Source organism: Stylophora pistillata, chromosome 9 (assembly GCF_964205215.1).
Source record: "Stylophora pistillata chromosome 9, jaStyPist1.2, whole genome shotgun sequence".
NCBI classification, from domain to species: Eukaryota; Metazoa; Cnidaria; class Anthozoa; order Scleractinia; family Pocilloporidae; genus Stylophora; species Stylophora pistillata.
The window spans coordinates 7031418-7050972 of NC_142527.1; the positions used below are offsets into that span (position 1 = coordinate 7031418).

General features: G+C 37.7%; 1 protein-coding gene across 3 annotated transcripts; it reads right to left on the minus strand.

Annotated features, from left to right (window-relative positions):
- Nucleotides 1–2585: 2585 nt before the first annotated feature.
- On the minus strand, nt 2586–17461 carry LOC111344421 (uncharacterized). Of its 3 annotated transcripts, none has more exons than XM_088734286.1 (8): nt 17072–17461; nt 7751–8197; nt 6563–6601; nt 6262–6300; nt 5999–6169; nt 5123–5293; nt 3710–4326; nt 2586–3301 (listed from the first exon to the last, which is right to left on the minus strand). In XM_088734286.1, the coding sequence occupies exons 1-8, from the start codon at nt 17145–17147 to the stop codon at nt 3125–3127; spliced, it is 1737 nt and encodes a 578-aa protein (XP_088590412.1). In that variant the 5' UTR covers nt 17148–17461; the 3' UTR covers nt 2586–3124. The 3 variants fall into 3 exon arrangements, with proteins under 3 accessions (XP_088590412.1, XP_088590411.1, XP_088590413.1); XM_088734285.1 differs by lacking the exon at nt 17072–17461 and adding an exon at nt 8796–9091; XM_088734287.1 differs by lacking the exon at nt 17072–17461 and adding an exon at nt 8796–9105 and having other exon boundaries at nt 3115–3366.
- Between the last annotated feature and the right edge of the window lie 2094 nt (nt 17462–19555).

Here is a 19555-nt window from a genome sequence, read left to right on the forward strand (position 1 = left end):
AAATTAAATACATACACTCTTGCATCGAACACGAATGTTTGTACTAATCGTTATATCAACACGGAGCAGCAGATTTACATTTGTGGCTAATATTGATCAATGGCCCGGTGACATCATTCTTGCCTGGCGTGACTCAATCAAACCTTGTAAAGCTCAATTTCCAAATGCAATCTCGTAGCTTTCCAGTTCCAGTATGATAGTAACTCACTCATAACAAACACAACAAGAGGAAATTGGTAGCAACATGTACACAGTACATACGACAAGACAATTTTTTGAGTCTATTCGCTTGTTTTGCTTTATTCAACGTGACCAAACTTTTACTTCAATTATCAAACTAATTATAATAATCTGTTGAAAAATATTACTATTGACCTAGAAACATGCATATATGGGCATATATCATATATTTTCCGCCTAGACACTTAACATAACATAACATAGCATAAAAATCATTCAGGAAGCTACGACGCAAATATAAAAAAAAACATCCTGAAAAAGGAAAATCGTGAGGTTAGCCCACAGGCGACCCAAGCTCTCTTTGAGAACCACACAAGGAACACAATTTGCATATTTATAAGGATTTGTATGGGATTTTCTACAAGATATCCACAGAGTTAAAAGTGAAAATATTAAATAAAAATAGCTTACCTTGTTGCATACGTGTGTTGTTTGCTCCTGGTGTCGTTATTTTGCCGATTTCACTTGATTTAAGCGGTTTTTTTAATCCTGGTTTTCTACCACATAAAAAGAAGACAAGGCCAAACACTTCTGTCCGGAAAGCCTGCCGAAAGAAGTAAGAAATCCGAATCTAAAATATACCCACGACCACAAATCCACCGCAGAATTCAAGGGCAAAGGTTGATCTTTCATTTCAATTCTCTAGCCACACAATCTCTGCCCGGCGATCGGCACCAGGCGGGTCTTCGTGTCCTCAGTGAAACACTAAAACGATGGTAGACGTCCGCGTACATTTGAACCACGACAAAAATACCGTTGAAATCGACTTGGTAACCTCGTCATGTTGGCAAACCAAGACTCGAGGTGGTACTAGACCTCAACTTGTCAACAAAACTTCTTGTACAACCCAGGGTCCCCTCAGGTCGAACCTAAAATGTACCATTGTCTCAAGCACCCAATCAAAACCGCGCAGCATCTTGTTTGCACGTGCGAAATTATTGCAAAACTCGGAGGAAACCCAGGAAGAAATATAGCCGGTCAACTTGTTATTTCTTTTCAATCATGTAAGTATTTGAAATGGTTTACGTTGGTTTTTTTTTTTTTTTTTTTTTTCTCGTGTATGTATGTAAGTATGGATGGATGGATGGATGTCTCCCGCTCTTGAAAACTCCAAGTTTTCCAATATATTCGCAACAGAAACCACCAGTTTTAACGAATCACCAACAAAGGTGTCAACATCCTAAGATTACTATCTAATAATTAATAACTATTTACCGAAGTGGAATTGCGTGATGCTGGCTATTTACCGGGTCGCGAAAATGGGAGGTAACTGTCTTCTGCTGATCACTGACACTGAGGAAAATGGTTGTTTTAATGTATTCTAACTGACAGTGATATGATATAGCATAAATATATGATTTGGGCTCATTTATTCCTGCGAAAATTACAACATTTCCTGAGTTAAATCACGTGCTAAAAGTTTGGAGGTGGATAACAAAGGATATTCGTAGTCTGAAAAGCCAATCCCAACGTGCCCTCAACTCTATCTACTGTTTTAGTATATACTAACACATTCTTTACACTGTTAAACCGACGTAGATCTAATCTCCAAGGTGAATAGATATCCTAGTGTTGTCTAAGCGTGTATTACAAGTCTTATAAATGTTTAATTACTCAGCTTTAATCACCTCTTGGTTCATGGGTCTGTCTGTTTGATCACCTGCCGGTTTTTTATTACTATTTTTTTTAGCAATTTAAAACTGATTAATTATTTTGGGTCGTTTTGATTGGTGGGGACTAGAACGATCAATTTGCATTTTTTTTTCACTTGCAACACGAAAAATGCATAGCGTTAGTACTGCGGGCTTTTCACTTGATGATGAAAGAAAAATGAAGAAATTTGTGCCCTTTCTCTTTTCACTGCACTTTGCTCCCCAACCGAATAGTGTCGCTTGTCGACCAGTGTTACAGTGTGCAAGATGTTTCTAAAGATTTGTACATTGTACAGGTGGAAGAATAATAGAACACGTAGTCCCCTAGTTGGTTCATCCATCTAAACTCGTGCTTTCATCCACCTGATCTCGTGCGTGTGGAATTTACGTCTCCTACCCCTCCTCCAGGAGACGGGACCTCCATTTATTCGACCCTATCCGAGAACACTAGAATATCTAACCATTTCTTGATGTTATAAAAAGGAAGCATATTCTTCTCAAGGTCTTGAGTGTTGGTCCGGCCGGGGCTCGAACCGTCGACCTCCCGCACAACAGTCCAGCGCTCTATCCTTTGAGCTAACTAGGTTTTAGTTTAATTCAGGCGAACATCGCTGTTTAAGCGCTATGTAGAAAGTATGAGTTTGTTTTTTCAATAGGCCATACTGTGTTATTTAATACAAGCGTTAAAACGGGTATGATAAATAGACACTGAAGTTTAATTCAACGTCATCAGACCTTAAAAACCATATGACTAATTTATAAAAGGGAAAAAAATTGAAGCATGTTTCACGCTATGCTCGATATTTCGAGTGTATGTAAAGAGAAAGCTTACTTCTTGCGTAGAACTAAACACCAAGTAAAAGTAGGCTCATAAAATGCTTTTCTTCAGTACACCCTTGTGCGAAACACCGATTTCGAACCTATCCCTATGCAAAGTTATCGCGGGTAAGTAATGCTTATTTTTTTCAGTTTTTTCACTTAAGTTAAAGTGAGTCATTCTCTTATTCATGTACACAACAGTTCATGCTGTTACAATCACCATGTTACATTCAATTGAAACTAATTATTTTTACCAAAATAGTGCGGCATTTGTAATGCCAAAACAATTGATTGCTAATTACTGTTTCCACAACAGCGATATGTAATCATTACAATCATTTTCTTAAAGTTTTGAGTTAGCAATCTATGTACAGCATGAATTCATTTCAAGGATTAGAAACGAACCGAGTTCACTAATGCTCCCCTTCCTTTGTTTCCTCCAGATTCTGCTCTGATATCTTCACACCTGCTGTCTTGACGTGATCGATGTGTGCGTATACTGTCTGGGACTGTTCTTTGACAAACTTGGCGCTGTTTTCTCGGGAATGGATCAGATCTGCGTACACAAGACCACGATAGGGAGGGGGAATCTAGATCAAACATAGGAAGTGAATGATATTTTATAGGCAATTCGTGAAACCAGTGACAGTATGAGCTAAAAATACAAAACAAGAATAAATCAATAAATAAAAATTAAAAAAAACGGGAAGAGTAAGGACCACAACAGTTTAAGAATTAATATCTTAATATGGTAAGCTTACAGGATCTGTTTTACCCTACTGGGGTTTCGCCCAGGCATTTTTTGTTCTTTTTTTGTTTTTTTGTTTTTTTCTGTGCTTTGTTTCTGCGGTTTTTTTTTTTTCTTTTTTTTGTCTGCTAGTCTTAATATACATTTGCAGTTTTGAGAAGACCCTTTAGTTGCTTCCAAAACAAAAAAGAAAAAAAGAACAAGTCCAGATAAACATAACCTGGTTGGAATTTGTGAAATTTTTTATCACCTGTGGCGGTTTCTTCTTCTTGTTTGTCTTGTCAACAGCTGCGTACAAGTGTTCAATATTCCCACCAGCCTGAAGCGTCTTGCTCCCTGCAGCCTTTTTGCTTTTTTCGAGCCCTGAATCAGTTTGATGTGACAATCGATCAATACAATCAACGCAGGACGCCCGGTTCACAAGAAACCCACTTGTTCCTTTTTGAGGGGGGTCTGGAGTGTTTTTAAGGGTGCTCGCTTCCGAACTGGCTCTGCCTTTTCTATCTTTGTGAACAACAGCGTAAACATGATCCTTGTTTTCTTCTTTTTCACTGCATAATGTGGCTGGCTGCTTTATTCCTCTCTCGCCACTAACCAACGTTGTGTTATCTCGTGCTTGTTCCTGAAAATCTGAACGCCCTTCACCCATTAACATAGACTTAGTCTCATCAATGTTATCGACCTCGCATTCTTTTTTGCGGTCGCTAGCTGTTTCGTAGGTAGCCAGCTCAGATTCCGTTCGTGAAAGGGTTAGGTGTACGGTAAGCTCAGCAGAGCTCTGTGTTTGATGAACAAGCACAGGATCATCAATCGATAGCTGTTCGGAGGTCGAGGGCATCTCGTAGGAGCAAGTTACACGATCTTTGTCTGAACATGGTCTACATCAGAAAAAATGAAAGGTAACTCAGATCTTACACATCAGGTTGCAAATACTTTCTCTAATCCGCTACCCTAATAGAGCTCAGCACTTTTTTTAATTGTCGTCAAATGTTCTAATATATATATTCCTTTCATACTTGTCACCTTGTCACTGTTTACTGTTCAATTTCTTATCCTCCTCCCCCTCTTTTTGTTACCTACAAGATCAGACCAAAAACTCTTGCATTTTTGGCGAATTCTTACACTCAGAGAAAATAGAAACCCCAATCGTTCTTCCACTGTGTAAATTGTTTCTTTTTGTTGTAAATATGCCCATAACTCTTGCAGAGGGAATTAGTTATAACCATTCACTCAGCGAAAAACGTATTCACATCTTCAACACAATGCTACTCACTGTAATGTTAGTTCCGCGAAAAGTCCCGAATATGTTGTCCGCAATGAAATATCACCATTTTCAATGTTGTTGGAGTTGATTATGCAAAAAAATAAACAAACAATCAAACAAACAAACAGAAAAAGAGGATATGGACAACTCAAAGGAATCGTGACAAGGCAACTATTTCATAATGCAACATTTCTGAAGTGCATTTACTGTACGTAAAGCGGAAAAGCTGTGTTTTAAGAGGTTTTGCGAACAATAGCGATCTTGCAAGGGGTAGCGCTGTAAAGTCACCAATTAAGTACGGGGTAATAAGAAATGATACTCGCCAGGACAAAATATTTGAACCTGTGACCACAAGCGAAATAATAATAAAAAAAATAAATCAGGATGTTGGACACTCACATTTTTTACCGTGCTTCCGATTTCTCTGAAAAAACAATAATCCGAACACTGCTATAAGGCCCAGAATGAAAATGGCAAGTAGCACTAACACAATAAAAATCAGGTTGGGCTTGGTAACATCGACCTCTTTTTCCAATGGAGAATCATTGTCTTTTTTCCATGACGTGATCCCTTTTGAAAGTGAAACAGTTAATCTCTTATTGAAGTAATCAAATATAACTTGTACATCAATACTTAAAAGAGAAGAAAAGTAGAAATAGATTACAATATTGTTTCATTTGAGGTTTTTCGAAAACTTTGGGCAATAGAATGCCATCGTGATGAATTATCGAGAAAGTAGAAATATATTAATAGTGAATTATTAATTATAATAACAGCAAATATAATGAAAACAATGTCAACAACGAGCTTGAAGTAATGTTGAACTTTTTTCTATGAAATTGAGGGTACTAGACATTATTTGTATTCGTATTTATAAATTCATACAGTGTACAGGCGAGAAAACAATAGGACACGTAGGTCCCTACTACGTTCACCCACCTAAACCAACCCCAACCAGCCCATCACATCATAGGGGAGGACATCCATCACACAGTAATCCCGTGCGTGGGAAATTAACGTCTCCTACCCCTTACCCTGCAGGAGACCGTGACCTCCATGTATTCGTCCCTATCCGAGAAGACTAGAATTTCTAACTATTTCTTGATGGTAGCATATTCTTCTCAATTATTTTAAGACCTTGAGTGTTGGTCCGGCGGGGACTCGAACCCTCAACCTCCCGCACAACAGTGCAGCGCTCTATCCATTGAGCTAACTGCAGCTGAGAGGCGTGAGCAAACATCGCTGATACTCCATGATCGGTGTGAATAGACTTACGCAACGAAGTTACACTATTCGTAGAAACATCAAACGTGGATTGTTTCTGTGGTATGTGAGATGTCCTTTTAGAAAGTGAAAATGTAGGAGTCGAGAACGTAGCTTTGGGTAAAAATTGAGACGTTTCCTGAACCCCTGTAGTCTCCGATGCTTGGGATCCAATGATCGACTCTGTTGAAAGGCGAAAAGAAAGGTGAGGGTACTTATCCCACCAAGTATTCTTTAATTCTCAACTTATGCCTTCCTAATATCCATATAGTTACCTGTCACAAGAGGAGCCGTATAGTTCTCTGGCTCTGTCGCTGAGAAAACAAAAAGAGAATGTAGCTAAAAAGTATTTTGTTATTAAAACAACTCCTGTTATATCTGTGTGTGTGTGTGTGTGTGTGTGTGTGTGTGTGTGTGTGTGTGTGTGTGTGTGTGAGTGTGTGTGTGTGTGTGTGTGTGTGTGTGTGTGTTTAAGAAGATTTAGTTATATCACGGTTTTTACCACTGACTTGCTCTTTTGAGTCCATTTTGGAATTACTGATAATCACTTATCTAAATAACTGTACAAATCGTTACCTGGTATAGGAGTAATCGTAGACGTAAGATTCTTCGTTGCTAAATAATAAAAGAAATTTCTCGGTTAGCATTAACCTATCGTATTTACAAGGATTTCCAGCCCTGACAAAGTCGTAACGGCAGGCTTGTAAAATTACAAAATTTCTTTACATGTGTTTGATAGCACTAATCAGCTGCTGACACGTCACTTGCCTCTCGCACAACTCACTCAGGCTAATAATGAGTGGCAAACGGTTCGCCATAGTCAGTCCAAGGTCGGATTATGTCTACTAGCAAAGAATATAGCATTCGTTTCGCTCGCAGAAAGCGACGATCAAAATTTCTATGAAATGAGAGAAAACCAAATACGAAAAAAATAATAATGAAATAAAATAAAATGAAATAATAATAATAATAATAATAATAATGATGATAATGATAATGATAATGATGATGATGATGATGATGATGATAATGATAATGATAATGATAATGATAATGATAATGATAATGATAATAATAATAATAATAATAATAATAATAATAATAACAACAACACCGAGAATGGCTATGGCATTTCTTTCGGCTGAGGAAGAAGAATTGGCACCTCAAAGATTCAACACAGGCTGATTTGGCCGAGTATCTAAGCAGATTTCCTTAGTTAGTGCGGAAAAAGTCAATAACTGAGAATCTATTATAAATTGAAAGTTACGTTCATTGTTTGTTTTTTTCATCTTGAGCCTTATTACCCAAATACTCTACAACTGTTTTTCGCGGATTGTATTTCTGAATAAAGTCAACTTTTCTTGCCTTTATAGCCTTTAAATAATAAATCAAGTGATACATGGTTGCTTGTCGCCTATGGAATTTCTCTTCTCGTGTTATAATCAAATATAACCCGTTCTAGGACAATACCGTCTTCGAATGCCTAAAGTATCGCTTTGCATGCTTTGTTTTGTTTACAATGCTTTTGTTTTTGTTCTGTTGTACCATTGATTTGTTCTCGTAGATCCATATTCTAAAGGGTTGTGCACTTATCTTGGACCTTAGTGGGGCAAACTCTTAGATTCTGCAAAATATTCCCTAGTCTCTATATGAGGAAAGGAACTCGATGACGTGTAGTGTTAAAGTAGTTCCAAGGGCTTGACATTAAATATTTGCTCCCGAAATATTTTTTTTATGATTTTAAGAATGAAGACTTGCTTTTACCTCTTTCAAAGTAACATCCATTAGTCCCTTCGCATATGTATCCTGCTATTCGATTTCTTTTTTCACAGCCTACATCATTATAGAGCCCATAATATTTGTTGTAGTCTCTGTACATTTGTACGCAGTTCTCAGGGTTGTCTGGCCTACTGCTGGGTTCGCTTCCTGCCCAGGGCCATTTTCCACGAGACGCGTTCACTGTGCTGTTATCACTGACCCATCGCCACTTTCTGGATGAATTATCTTTCCTCAAACCAATGAAGTATTCACCGGTTTTCCATTTGGTATTGTTAATGGTTTGAAATAAAAATTTCCATTCATCGTGAGTCTCAATAGAAACAAGGTCACATCCGGCCTCTCTGCATCTTTGTCTACTTATACTCCAAGAGTAACGTGCTGTTTCATTACTCTGAGAAAAAACATAACTGGAGCCATTCCTCTCCAGGTGATCTAAGTGTAAAATTCAACATAAGAATAAAATATTGACGAACCTATCAGTGAAACATTCTGTTTTTAAAAGTATACTGGCCATTTCCAGTCCAGAGAGCTAGAGCTAGAGAAAGTTGTCTTCAGTTTCGGCATCGATCACCGCTATGAGTTCCTTCAGTGGATCACCTGTTTTCACACTTAAAGCAATATCGAGCTGTTCAGTTTGGGATTGTTGGGAGTTTTCGTTTGCTGTATGTTTTAAGTTGTTTTCGCTCCTGAATACGAGAAGCACGCGAACGAGTTATGGTTATTCACTTTAATTCAAGGCATTGTGCACGCATTGTGGATTTACTGGCGCTTGTAAGAACCTTTTCGTCTGTTATCATCGTTGCTCTCAGTTCCTATTTCTAACTTTCATTCAGACATAATGTTTATCATAACGTATAGAAGACTTTCTCTGCCAAAGAGTACCCCAATTAATGAATCACCCTAAATAATTCAGGGAATACAATTTTTTCTCGAAGCAATTTTTTTTTTCTTTATCTTCAGCAATAAGGCATACACGACTGAAAAAATATCGAACCAGTAGCTACAAATTATAACCAACTAGTTGGCTTACCAATATCGCCATTTTCGTAGATGGTTCCGCTAAGCACAAAGATCGCAGAAAATACCAGAACATTGAATTTCCCATTCCGACAAACAAATTTTTCTAACAATATGCACATGCATCAAAAACGAAATTTTTAGCAAACCGCGGTATGATACGGATATCAGACGCTTCAGTTCTACCCTGACAGGTAATTTCGCTCAAATCGCGCCAAGACGAGACTGGCACCACTAAACACACAGGTACGTGTATCGATTATGAATGAATGTCACAAATGTAAGCTTATCTTAATCAGGAGGTTTACTTATAAGAAATTAATAACAATACAGTCCCTGTTAGCTTCTAGTGACGTTATTCTCTCCGCCATAATTCATTCAAACCTTGTTCAGCTCAAGTTCCTATTGCAATCTCATAGTTTGTTGGTCCGCTGATTACCTGTTTATTACAGACAGAGCAAGGGAAATTGGCAAAAGCATAGTGAATAGGAAAAACAAAGTTTGTAAGTGCATGCCATGCAGTATTCCCCTCCAGAAGAAACGGTATTTATTTCTTACTGTATTTAACTGAGCCTCTCATTTTCATCATTTAATTCAGTTTTTGTTTTTTTAATCATCCACTCGGAAACATAGGTAAATGCCAATAGTAAGAACGTCTTGAAAAGGAAAAACTATGTTGCGAAAACCTTTGCTTCCAAAAATTGACTCTTTTTGCTTCTGGAACCGGCCTTCTTAGTTCACGATTCTCTTGCAGTGTATTTTCGAAGGCAGGTTTTCAGCATTGATCTAAAATAAAATGCATGCACATGTATAAATTTCTCCCCTTGAAAGTCGTTTGAATTTCATTCTTTGTGGCCTGACTGCTGAGGCGGAAACAAAATAAGCCTAAAGAAAAGTAAAGGCAAAGAGAATACGAAAACAAACAGAATTCAAATGTCTAATGCAGTTCTCTGCAAAGTGTTGTGTTTCTTCAATAACATTGCAAAGAGACAAAGGGCCTAGAAATATTGTAAAGTACACTGTAAACTAAGAGGGAAAAAAGGCTTTATGCACAATATTTTTTATGTTCTTTTGTATGATAATGGTGTAAAATATGCTATAGTGCAGTTAAAATAGTGAGAATTTACGCAATGACAAAATGAGCATTCCTTCAGACCATCTGTAAGGGTTTCTAAATCCACCAGTCTGGATCCTTGTGGCAGGTTCGCCTTCCTCTTAGCTTTATTCTGCTGATGGGAATCAGGATTGGAGTCAACAGAACACGTAGGCCGATAATTAGGACAAGCTTGGAAGGAAAATCTTACCAAAAATTAAGCCTCACGTGCTCGTGTCATTCGTTTTGCTGGAGGTTCGTTTTCCTTGGATATGTTATCATACTGGAGCTTCCTTTTGGCATTCTACGTTTTGAACCCTTCGTATAACCTTTTTATGTTTATTTCTTTTCTGGTTTCGATCGCTTCTACTTTCCGAAAGCGACCTGACGCATTACGGATGTTGTGTAGGCGTTGTTTAAACTTCTGGTCTTTCACTGTCAATATTGTGCTCATTACTGGAAAGTATCGATGCCGTTTCACTCTCGTCAAGTAAACTTCGCGATTATGTGACAAAAATTGTGCACTCGCGTGAAGCCGCCATGTTTGTTTACATATTTGATGCCATTTAATAGCTCGCGTCTTTTTTGTACCCATTCTCCGCCCGGCCAAAAAACCCTATTGACCCACTTTAAGCGCGGATTTACACCTAACACATATATTTTCCATGTTGACATGTAAGCAACGCTGATGCTACTTTGACGGAAGTTGTTGCTACAGCCGATTTTTAATTTTTTGGAGTTATTTTATTATTTATTCCTTTCTTTATGTCAGTTACCGAATCCTTTTATAACATAGCTTTACAAAAGCGCGCGCTCTGATTGGCTAATACGCTCGATCCATTTTCCCGTGGGTTGCACGCTGACGTCAGTTTGTTTGCTTTTTCGAGTTTTTTTTTTTTCACGGCAACTTTTTTCGTCACTTCTTACAACGTAATTACTGTTTTTTGTGTTTTTTTTTGTTTTGCTTGTGAAATGTGGAAAAATCTTCTAATTTTTTTTGGAGATAAGGAAGATAATTCTTGTGAGCTGCCAAATTTCGAGCTCAATTTTTGTTGACAGGCCTCCAGCTAAGAGTTCGAGATTTGCGAACCTAAGCGAGCAGGAGCTTAATCAGCTGGTTGAATAAAGACACTAAGGGAAGACCAAGAAAATAACAAACTGGTCTGTATCAACCTTTTGAGGTGAGTATGAAATAGCAGCAATTTTAGAGTGTTTTTCAGCAACTTACCAAGATAGCTCTATTCACAATTTGCAGTTAGTCTTCAATTCTCCAGAAAAGCGACCCAACTGAGACGAAGTTTTACCGACAGCACTTTCGCTTGTTGCCAGTTCAATATTTGGGTTAACTGAGCAGTTTGAAATTGTTTGTTAGTCCGAGATAAAAAAAAAAAAAAAAAACGTAAACTATCTCACTGCGATGGTTCAAGAATATTTTTGCTATGTCACTTTGTTAGTTTTTGAATGAACATTTTCGCGTGCTGATTGTGCTTTTGCGTTCATGTAAACAGAACGAATTTCAATAAATATTTATACATGAATTGAAAGATGTCTGAAGGTCTCAATGTTATAAAAGAAATCGTTAGCGTGCAGCGTGCAACCATCGAGTTATAGATGCACTTGGGAGGTTGCTAAGCACGAAGAAGCGTAAGAGTCGCACAAGGCGATAGCCGAGTGCGACTCTAGCTTTCTGAAAGACATCTGATAGTGAGAATGGATAAATCGTGTTTTGTGATATATTTTACCATCCTTCTACTACTCGGAGCCATAAATAGAACCAGTCATACTGGTACTTATTGGCATAATTCTTCAATAAAATATAAGCTTTAGATATGGTTTTCCAGATACGTCTGATAGCTGGTTACAGAGAAGGGATTTTTCGAATAATCCGAATTCATCCTATTTGATTATTTGGATAACTCTTCAAACCGACTTGAATGTTTCTTTTATCTTCTACTATATAACTGGTATGTATGAAAGAAAGAAAGAAAGAAAGAAAGAAAGAAGCAGGACACTAACTAATAACTGGTTCTCAGAAATGATTCTTAGATCATTGAGAACTTAGAAACTAATTAATATAGAAGAAGATACCCAGAAGGCAAATTTGTTTCACAAATAGAGTATGTCGTGGAGCAGAAACTTGCTAGGCGTGCAACTCGGTTACTACGAAAATTACGTTGAGAAAGATTAAATCAGCATAGGGACCGGGTAATGTCTAAGGGCAAATATAAAAGCATATTTCCCACAAAATAGACTATTGTTCGTATTATCCATCAAACATTGCACAACGCGCGTAATTGTAAGCTGTTTTTTCCGTCTAGCTTCTTCTAATTCTTGAAAATAAATGCAACAAAAATAATTGAACGGATAAATTTATAATTTTTTCACATTTTTTCTTTTTTTCTCCTTATCACTCGGCTTCCCATGAAGCAGCAGCTGTGATCGTCTCCAAGTATTCCTTCCGCCTGGAAAAGGATGACTGGAGGGATACCGTGAAAAAATATGGCGAACAAGCGAGCAGTTCAATCGGTCTCTATGGAAACCGAAAATGAATAGCACTTCGTCACGAACATGATTATGAATTACAATCAAACATTGGTTTATATGCTTGCAAAGTGTTAACGGTTCTCACACTTGGTGCTGGTTGACTAAGAGCATAACCTGCATCAGCAGGACCTCGCCTGGAACATGGCGTTGGGGTGAATATGAACCAAACAATGATATAACGGAAAAATGCGTAGATATGCTATTTAATGGAAAGTATAACAACACACCTTGTCAAGCAAAAAGATATGATGGAGATCCAGGCTATATATGTGAAAAGACTGAAGTCAGTAAGTTAATGATAACGCCAATCTTTACCGACTAAAATAAATATCTCAGTGAGAAAACTTATTGTGAGCGGACTTTGAGTTTAAAGCAGGTAACTGGTAATCACATATTCTTCCTACACTGTTCTAAAACATTCAACACCTTCAAAAGAGGAGGAGGCAGTAGGAGTCGAATGGGAAGAATTTGAAGATGAAGTAGAGCTTCTAAACTCTATCCATACGCACATTGGTTTGAACTACTTTATTATCTATGACACTTTCAATGTTTGTGAATATGCTACTGAGTGAAAACTCCTGAAACTGATTAATATAATTCTCAAGAAATTCTTGATTATTATGAGATACCCTACACATCGAAGGGCAGCAATCAAGACTTTGTTGCAAAGATAGAAGAATTGGTCACAGAATGCGGTTGTCTCCAATGACTGCCCCCCGCCCGCGGCTGTCTAGAATCTCATGAAATTGAGGCCACAGGGTTGTTTGTCACAGGAAAGAATGTCACGATGAATGTCACTTGATTTCTTACGAGTGACCGGCAAGTTTTGAACAGTTTACAGCTTGAATTCGGATGGAGCTGTGTATTTTAGGGGACATTGATCTCAGTGTGGCCAGATGGACAGCGTTAGAATACAAATACCCGGTGCCGCTGAATCGTCACTCATAGTGAATAACCTAAATTCCTACAGACTCACACCCGGAAATAAATCCTTTGAATCCTTGGGCCTACGGACAATAAAACCTGACGTACAGACATTCTACAGTGCTACAGTGCATTAAGTGCATTAAGTGCTCTGAGCTGTTCATTTGCGCTTATTTTGTGATTCATTGGGGATAATTACGAATGTAAATAAATGAAAGCAGCGCCGTACAGGTAAGCGAAAACCTCACATTTCCACCTCAGTTCATTTTTTTCCTGCGATATTAGCCATGGATATTTTTACGGATTATGGTACTCTCGTGTAGGGTTGTTGAGTGTGTGCAGCTCCCGAGATCTATTTTTGTCCCAGTACGAAGAAATCGCAATTTAAAAAGTACCACTTTTCCGCTTAGTCGAGTAGTGACATATTTGACGTGACGACAGTGTTTACATTTACCAAGATACTCTACCTTTCTGATCTCACTTGGAAAGTTGTTGTATTAAACTGTTGTATTCCAGAGTATCTTTCGTATTGAATCATTTTTGACAGTGTGAGACCCTAATAAATATTGCCCATTTTGTGTACACAAATGATGTCAATCTCACGATTCGACCTGTGTGCGAAAAATTATTGAAAAATAAAAAAAAAACTTTTGAAATCTGAGGGAAACCACTTTTGTTCCGATGAAAGCCAATGGTTTCCTTATCCACGTGCAAAGTTTAAGGCAATATTTAATTTTGAACCAATTTCGAGAGGTCGGAAATTACAGAGACACGCTCTTAAGAACATATCTTTTACTTAAATATTATGGAGAGGAAGTCTTATTTGAAACCATGGGAAATATCAGATCCGGCATATTGAGACTTAAAAGCTATATTTTCTTGTATCTAACCACAGACATCATTAAAGTTTGGAAATCGTATTATAAAATGGTTTCTGGAATTTCCATTTAGAAGCATAATCTTCTCCATCGACTGTAGCATCAATAACGTTTGCACTTGATGCTCTATCCTGGTCTTGTATTTCCATATTTAAGTAGGTTAATTTGTTCAGGAGGAGCAACCAAGTGTTCAACCGATAGCATTGATCCACCTCTGTGAGAACTTTGTGCTTTCATTTTATTGTGTAAAGTTTGTCTTGGAATTTTTTCACTAGGATCATCTTTATACAAGTGGTACTTTTTTTTCAGAAATTGCTAGAGGAATAAAACAATAGGTGTAGGTTCAGAAAGAAGAGTTAAGAAGATTTTGAAACTAAATTCTTAAGCCTAAAGTGGCACTGAGACCAAATTTAGCGTTTGCCAGATTTTTCAGTTTTTAGAATCCTTACTGGATACTTAACACTCCCACGAAATTTGGAATGAAAATTCGAAGTGGAAGTCTGTTCTTTAGACTTGTTATTCTCGATTCAACGTCCACCATTACTCAAACTGCGAAATGACTGCGCATCAGTCTGTGACGTCATATGATCCACTAAACTTTTGCGCAGGCTTTTAAACCAAGAAATGGACAGAGATTGTTGTACTTTAACAGTTCTGGGGAGACTAATCGTCGTTTTGAGGCCGGAAATGACACCGTAGAGTTGTGTCCTGCAGGACTGAGCAATTATTCTTTAAAATGAATACTGAAATATCGCTACAGAGGCCAAACGAAATAGTTACGAAAGCTAATGGATGGCATTCGTACCCCTAAACTTGCTCAAACCTCCAGCCGAAAGGAGCATCGACGTAGATTAGACATGAAAGAGGATTTCCCGTGTGCCATTCCTAGAATATGGAAAACACTTTTCAGCTGGCCACTTCTCCAAGAAGTTGCCAAAGGGCGTATTGTTAGATCGTGATCGTTTCGTTTGTTAGCACCTCACGTTTTCTAGACCTCGAGAACATGCAACGATTAAACTTCCCGTGAGTTAAATTTCTTTTGATTTTCTTTATTACCATTTATTTATTCTCTAAGACACATAATCCGCTTTGAAAGATTTTTACACAAACAAATTTATTCTGCTGGAATAAAGTCTTACCGTTCCTTTTAAAAATTGCTTTCAATTCATGAATGTCGACAGCTCTATACTGCTGTAAGAGTATGAAAATTTGTCTACATTCTTGACTTAACCAGGCCTGACAAAAGCCATGGAAAGGGCCTCTGCAGATGAGAAGGCAAGCTTTCTGGCGGGCTGCCAGTCTGTGGTTAATTAATCTTCCCCAAAGATGTAGACCAGCTCATACCTATACTCTGCAGGTTTATTAAATTTTCACTGTATATGAACAGCAAAGCACCAGGTACTATTTTTTTTTTAAAACAGAATAGCTAAAAATTAACAGGAGAAATTATATTTTGGGGGGCGGGTCAAATTTGTTCCTTCATGATATGCATATAGCATGGCCACAGCGAGAAGCTGTTATTCTTTTTTTCTTGGCCTGTGTGACTATTGGAAAAAAATTCCTAAAAGGTTTTGCAGTTCTTGCGGTGGGGAATGCCCTTCAGCCGCAAATTTCTGTCATCAATGTGGTCAGCAACTTAATTTGAGTCAGGGGCAGGACTCGAGGAGAGATGCGGTCGATGACAGTAGAGCTCGTTCCTCGTGTTCTCGGCAGAGCAGCAGTCCATCTGATATTACGTTCTCTCAGTTTAAAGCCAGGAAAGTGGAGATAGAAGGGGATACTTTCGTAGTAAATAACCGCTCATAAATATAAAGATCCTTATACCCACTCTTCCTTCGTTCAGTGCGCGCGCATACTTTTGATATTTTAATTTGCAGCAACATTCTTTTAAGTTGCAGCAACTCGTTTTGAAAATTTGCAGCAACTTTATTTTATTTGCTGCAACTTGATTATAGTTGCAGCAACGTTTTTTAATCTGCAGCAACTTTTTAATTTACAGCATGCCCCTTGTAGGCCACCGTAAATAACGGAGAATGGAGCTATTTTAAAAGTAGATGAAACAGCGAAGGCGTTCCTCGCCCGTTTATTGGTTCCCTCGCTTACATTGATATCGATCTTTTGTCTAAAGCACTTTACAGGGACGATAGATAAGCTATGATACTCAAAGAATTTCTCTAAGCAGCTTTTATTTTAAAGTTTCGTATCCATTTAAATCGATGTGGTCTTAAATAGGTTTACGTTGTAATAACTAAGGATGAAACCATATTAAGCGTAGATGAGACAGCACAAGCTTTGTAATTACTCGCCCGTTTATTGCGATTGGTTCTCTGAGCCCCTTATTGAATTTACTTTAATTGATGTTACTATATAGAGCACTTTATCCAATCACTCGTTTATAAGTCTGTTTATATTCGTCAAGCAAACAAGTAGAAACTTCAATTACAAGAAATCCAGAAATAAGTTTATTTGTAAAGAGGGTGGGTTCTTAGGTATATATTATGGAGCGTTTGCATTTCATGATCATAAATATGGAAAAAATACCAAGTTAAATTTTTTTTTAGAACTCGATCATATGACAAACCATGATCTCTCTCGCTCTTGAATAATTTTAATATCATCACCTAATTTACTCTGCGCTGATTTTACACGTACTAGTAGCGAGAATGTGAGGTTTTTTCTCTTGCCAAGTGTATACAAAGCATTCAAAGCTAAGGAAAGCACTGAGACAGTCGGAACGGTATCCCCGCGAGGAAGATACGCTCACACTGTACATGTTTGCTGACCTTCATTTTATATTTAACTACGAAAAATTCAAAGTTCGATAGAATACTCAGGGAGAAATGTACCTACCATCAGTGACTTGGTCTTCAGTGGTAATAGTAATACCAAAGACAAACAGCAAAAAAGTGCAAACAGTGGTCCTCATAATAACCCGTAGATTCCAATTCACTGCAGATGTGGTCGAAAATTGTCAGTGAGGTTGAAATCGAAATTTTATAAGGTGTTTTGAGGAACAGCGCTGACGGAAGTTTTTTTTTTTTCTTTTTTTTTTTTTGGCTGTTTGTCTGTTTGTTTGTTTGCTTTTTTTTTCGATGTTGTAATACCACCTGGATTTATTTTCAGGTGTTATGCAACGACATTGACAACACAAAACAAACGAAAAACCGCCGTTAATCGGTTGTTTCTGTTGTTAATATGCTATACTAGGTTATTCTGCTTTTAAGGGGCCGCATTTTTTTTTTCCATTTAACTAGTGAAAAATTTAGCACGAAGCAAAGGAATCAAAGGTCATGGTGCTGAACTTATGCTTTTGGAATAGTTTCAAAGTCCGGATATGAGCACCTCACTGATTATAAACACTGATATTTGACCTTCATGGTGTCCAGAATTTTGGTTTTTTCTCTCATCACATTTAAAAAAGGTCCCCAATGGATAAAGACAATACGGTACAACTACAAATTAAGAAATAATGCCACAATGGGCTGATTTGACTGGAAGCTTGCTGTTCAAACAATTGCCCTGAAGCTTTGTTTTCAATTTCGTCTCTGTTAAAACCAACGTGATCTGCTTGAACACGTTTAAAGGTTATAATAAAGAAGAAAGAAACTGATATGAAACGTAAATGAAACAGCACAGATGTTACTCACCCGTTTATTGGTTCCGTCAGTCATTTTTTGAATTCGTTTTGATTGATATTACTGTTTATAGCACCTCATCTAATCGTGTGTGTGTAAGTCAGGTTAATTCGTTGAGAAACTGGATATAAACTTCAGTTATAAGAAATCCACAAGGACTTTCATTTATAATGAGGCTGAGTCACTTATGGTTATTTAGCATCATAGGACGTTAACAAAACATGATAATTAATATGGATACTGCCAAGTAAAGTTTTGGGAGTATTCAATCGTGATCTACCATAGTGTGCGCGCTCTTGAATAATTTCAACATTATTGCCTAATACATTTTGATACCCATTTCTTCAATCGTGCAATGAACTCGATTTCAAGCCTGCTTTACCCAAATTAAGAAGGTTTTCAGCTTGGGAAATATTTCATCAAATTGTAGCTACGTAGGTTACAGTAATGGTGACTGAATAATGTTCGGAGAAGAGTTCTATTAGACGATGGCGATGATATTGAAACTTGTTGTAACAACAGAACCAGTGGGATGAATCGGGTTTTTCGGTGTTTGTTTTTTGTTTTTTTGTTTTTTGTTTTTTGTTTTTTGTTGTCGTTGTTGTTGTGTGGTTGTGTATGTGTGTTGCAGCTCCTTTTTTAGCAAACTGAAGCACGTGGTTCACAAAGTTAGTTCTAGGAAGTCTTGTCACAAAAAAATTAAAACTTCCCAGCGTCTGCTGTGTTCCCTAAACACCCTATAAGATTTCAATTTCAACAACAGCGAACAGTGTCCACCATACCAACATCAAGTTGGAATCTACGAGGTATCATGAGGACTGCTATTTGCGCTATATTTCTTATCACTTTTGGTGTTATTAATATAATAAGTTAGCAATGGTAAGCACGATGTTCCTACACTACATAATCGTACTTTTAATTTACAACCTAGAATATGACTAACAACGTAGATATCAAACATTTTCGTCGTCGTAAAAAAAGAAGAAAATGTATGTACCCAGCCTACTGCACAGTTATTTTCGGATGTCACGTTTCAACACTGAGAAGAAAAGGAAAAAAACAACAATAATAACAACAACAAAGCATGCAAAAAACAGAAATTCAGTACTAGCCCCCGGAATGCCTTTGGATTTAATGACACTTTTTCATTGGAAAACAAATATTTGAAATGCGATTTCATTACGATGATGTTGCAAAAAAACCTTGTCTGTGTCGAATTGGAGTTTGAAATTTTGGATTTTGAGGACGGACCCAAAGAAACTGTTTAAACCCACAAGTGAAGTCAGGTTGAGCCACGCCGTTGGGAGACGAGTGCTTTTACCACAGCAATGTATTATACAATTTCGAATATAGAAACTCCTCTTGAAATAATTGGGGTTTGATGTATTAAGCCCCGGCAAAACGAGAAATGTTGCGCCTCGCAACAAGACGCAACATTGCTGGGTCACCCAACATTTTCTCGTATGGCCACCCTGTTGCGAGTTGTTGCGACGTGTTGGCACTTGTTAGATAAAGTTTGACGATGGTCAAACTTTATTCGCAAGAAGAGCGAACATCTCCTTTGTTCGTGTCCACAACGCGTGAATTTTTCTCGTTTGGGCAGGTCAACGCAACATGTTTTGCTAACGCATGCGTATTGCACACTCAAAATTCGTGTCCACAATGCGGATTAACGAAAATTTTGCGTGTTGTTGAATAT

Excerpts from the sequence above, each read along its gene's own strand:
- LOC111344421 (XM_088734285.1), bottom strand. The coding sequence starts at position 8,904 with ATGTGCATATTGTTAGAAAAATTTGTTTGTCGGAATGGGAAATTCAAT. Across the intron at positions 6,602-7,750 it reads TGGATGTTACTTTGAAAGAG|CAACGAAGAATCTTACGTCT; the intron begins GTAAAAGCAAGT and ends TTTATTATTTAG. Across the intron at positions 6,301-6,562 it reads TACGATTACTCCTATACCAG|CGACAGAGCCAGAGAACTAT; the intron begins GTAACGATTTGT and ends TTGTTTTCTCAG.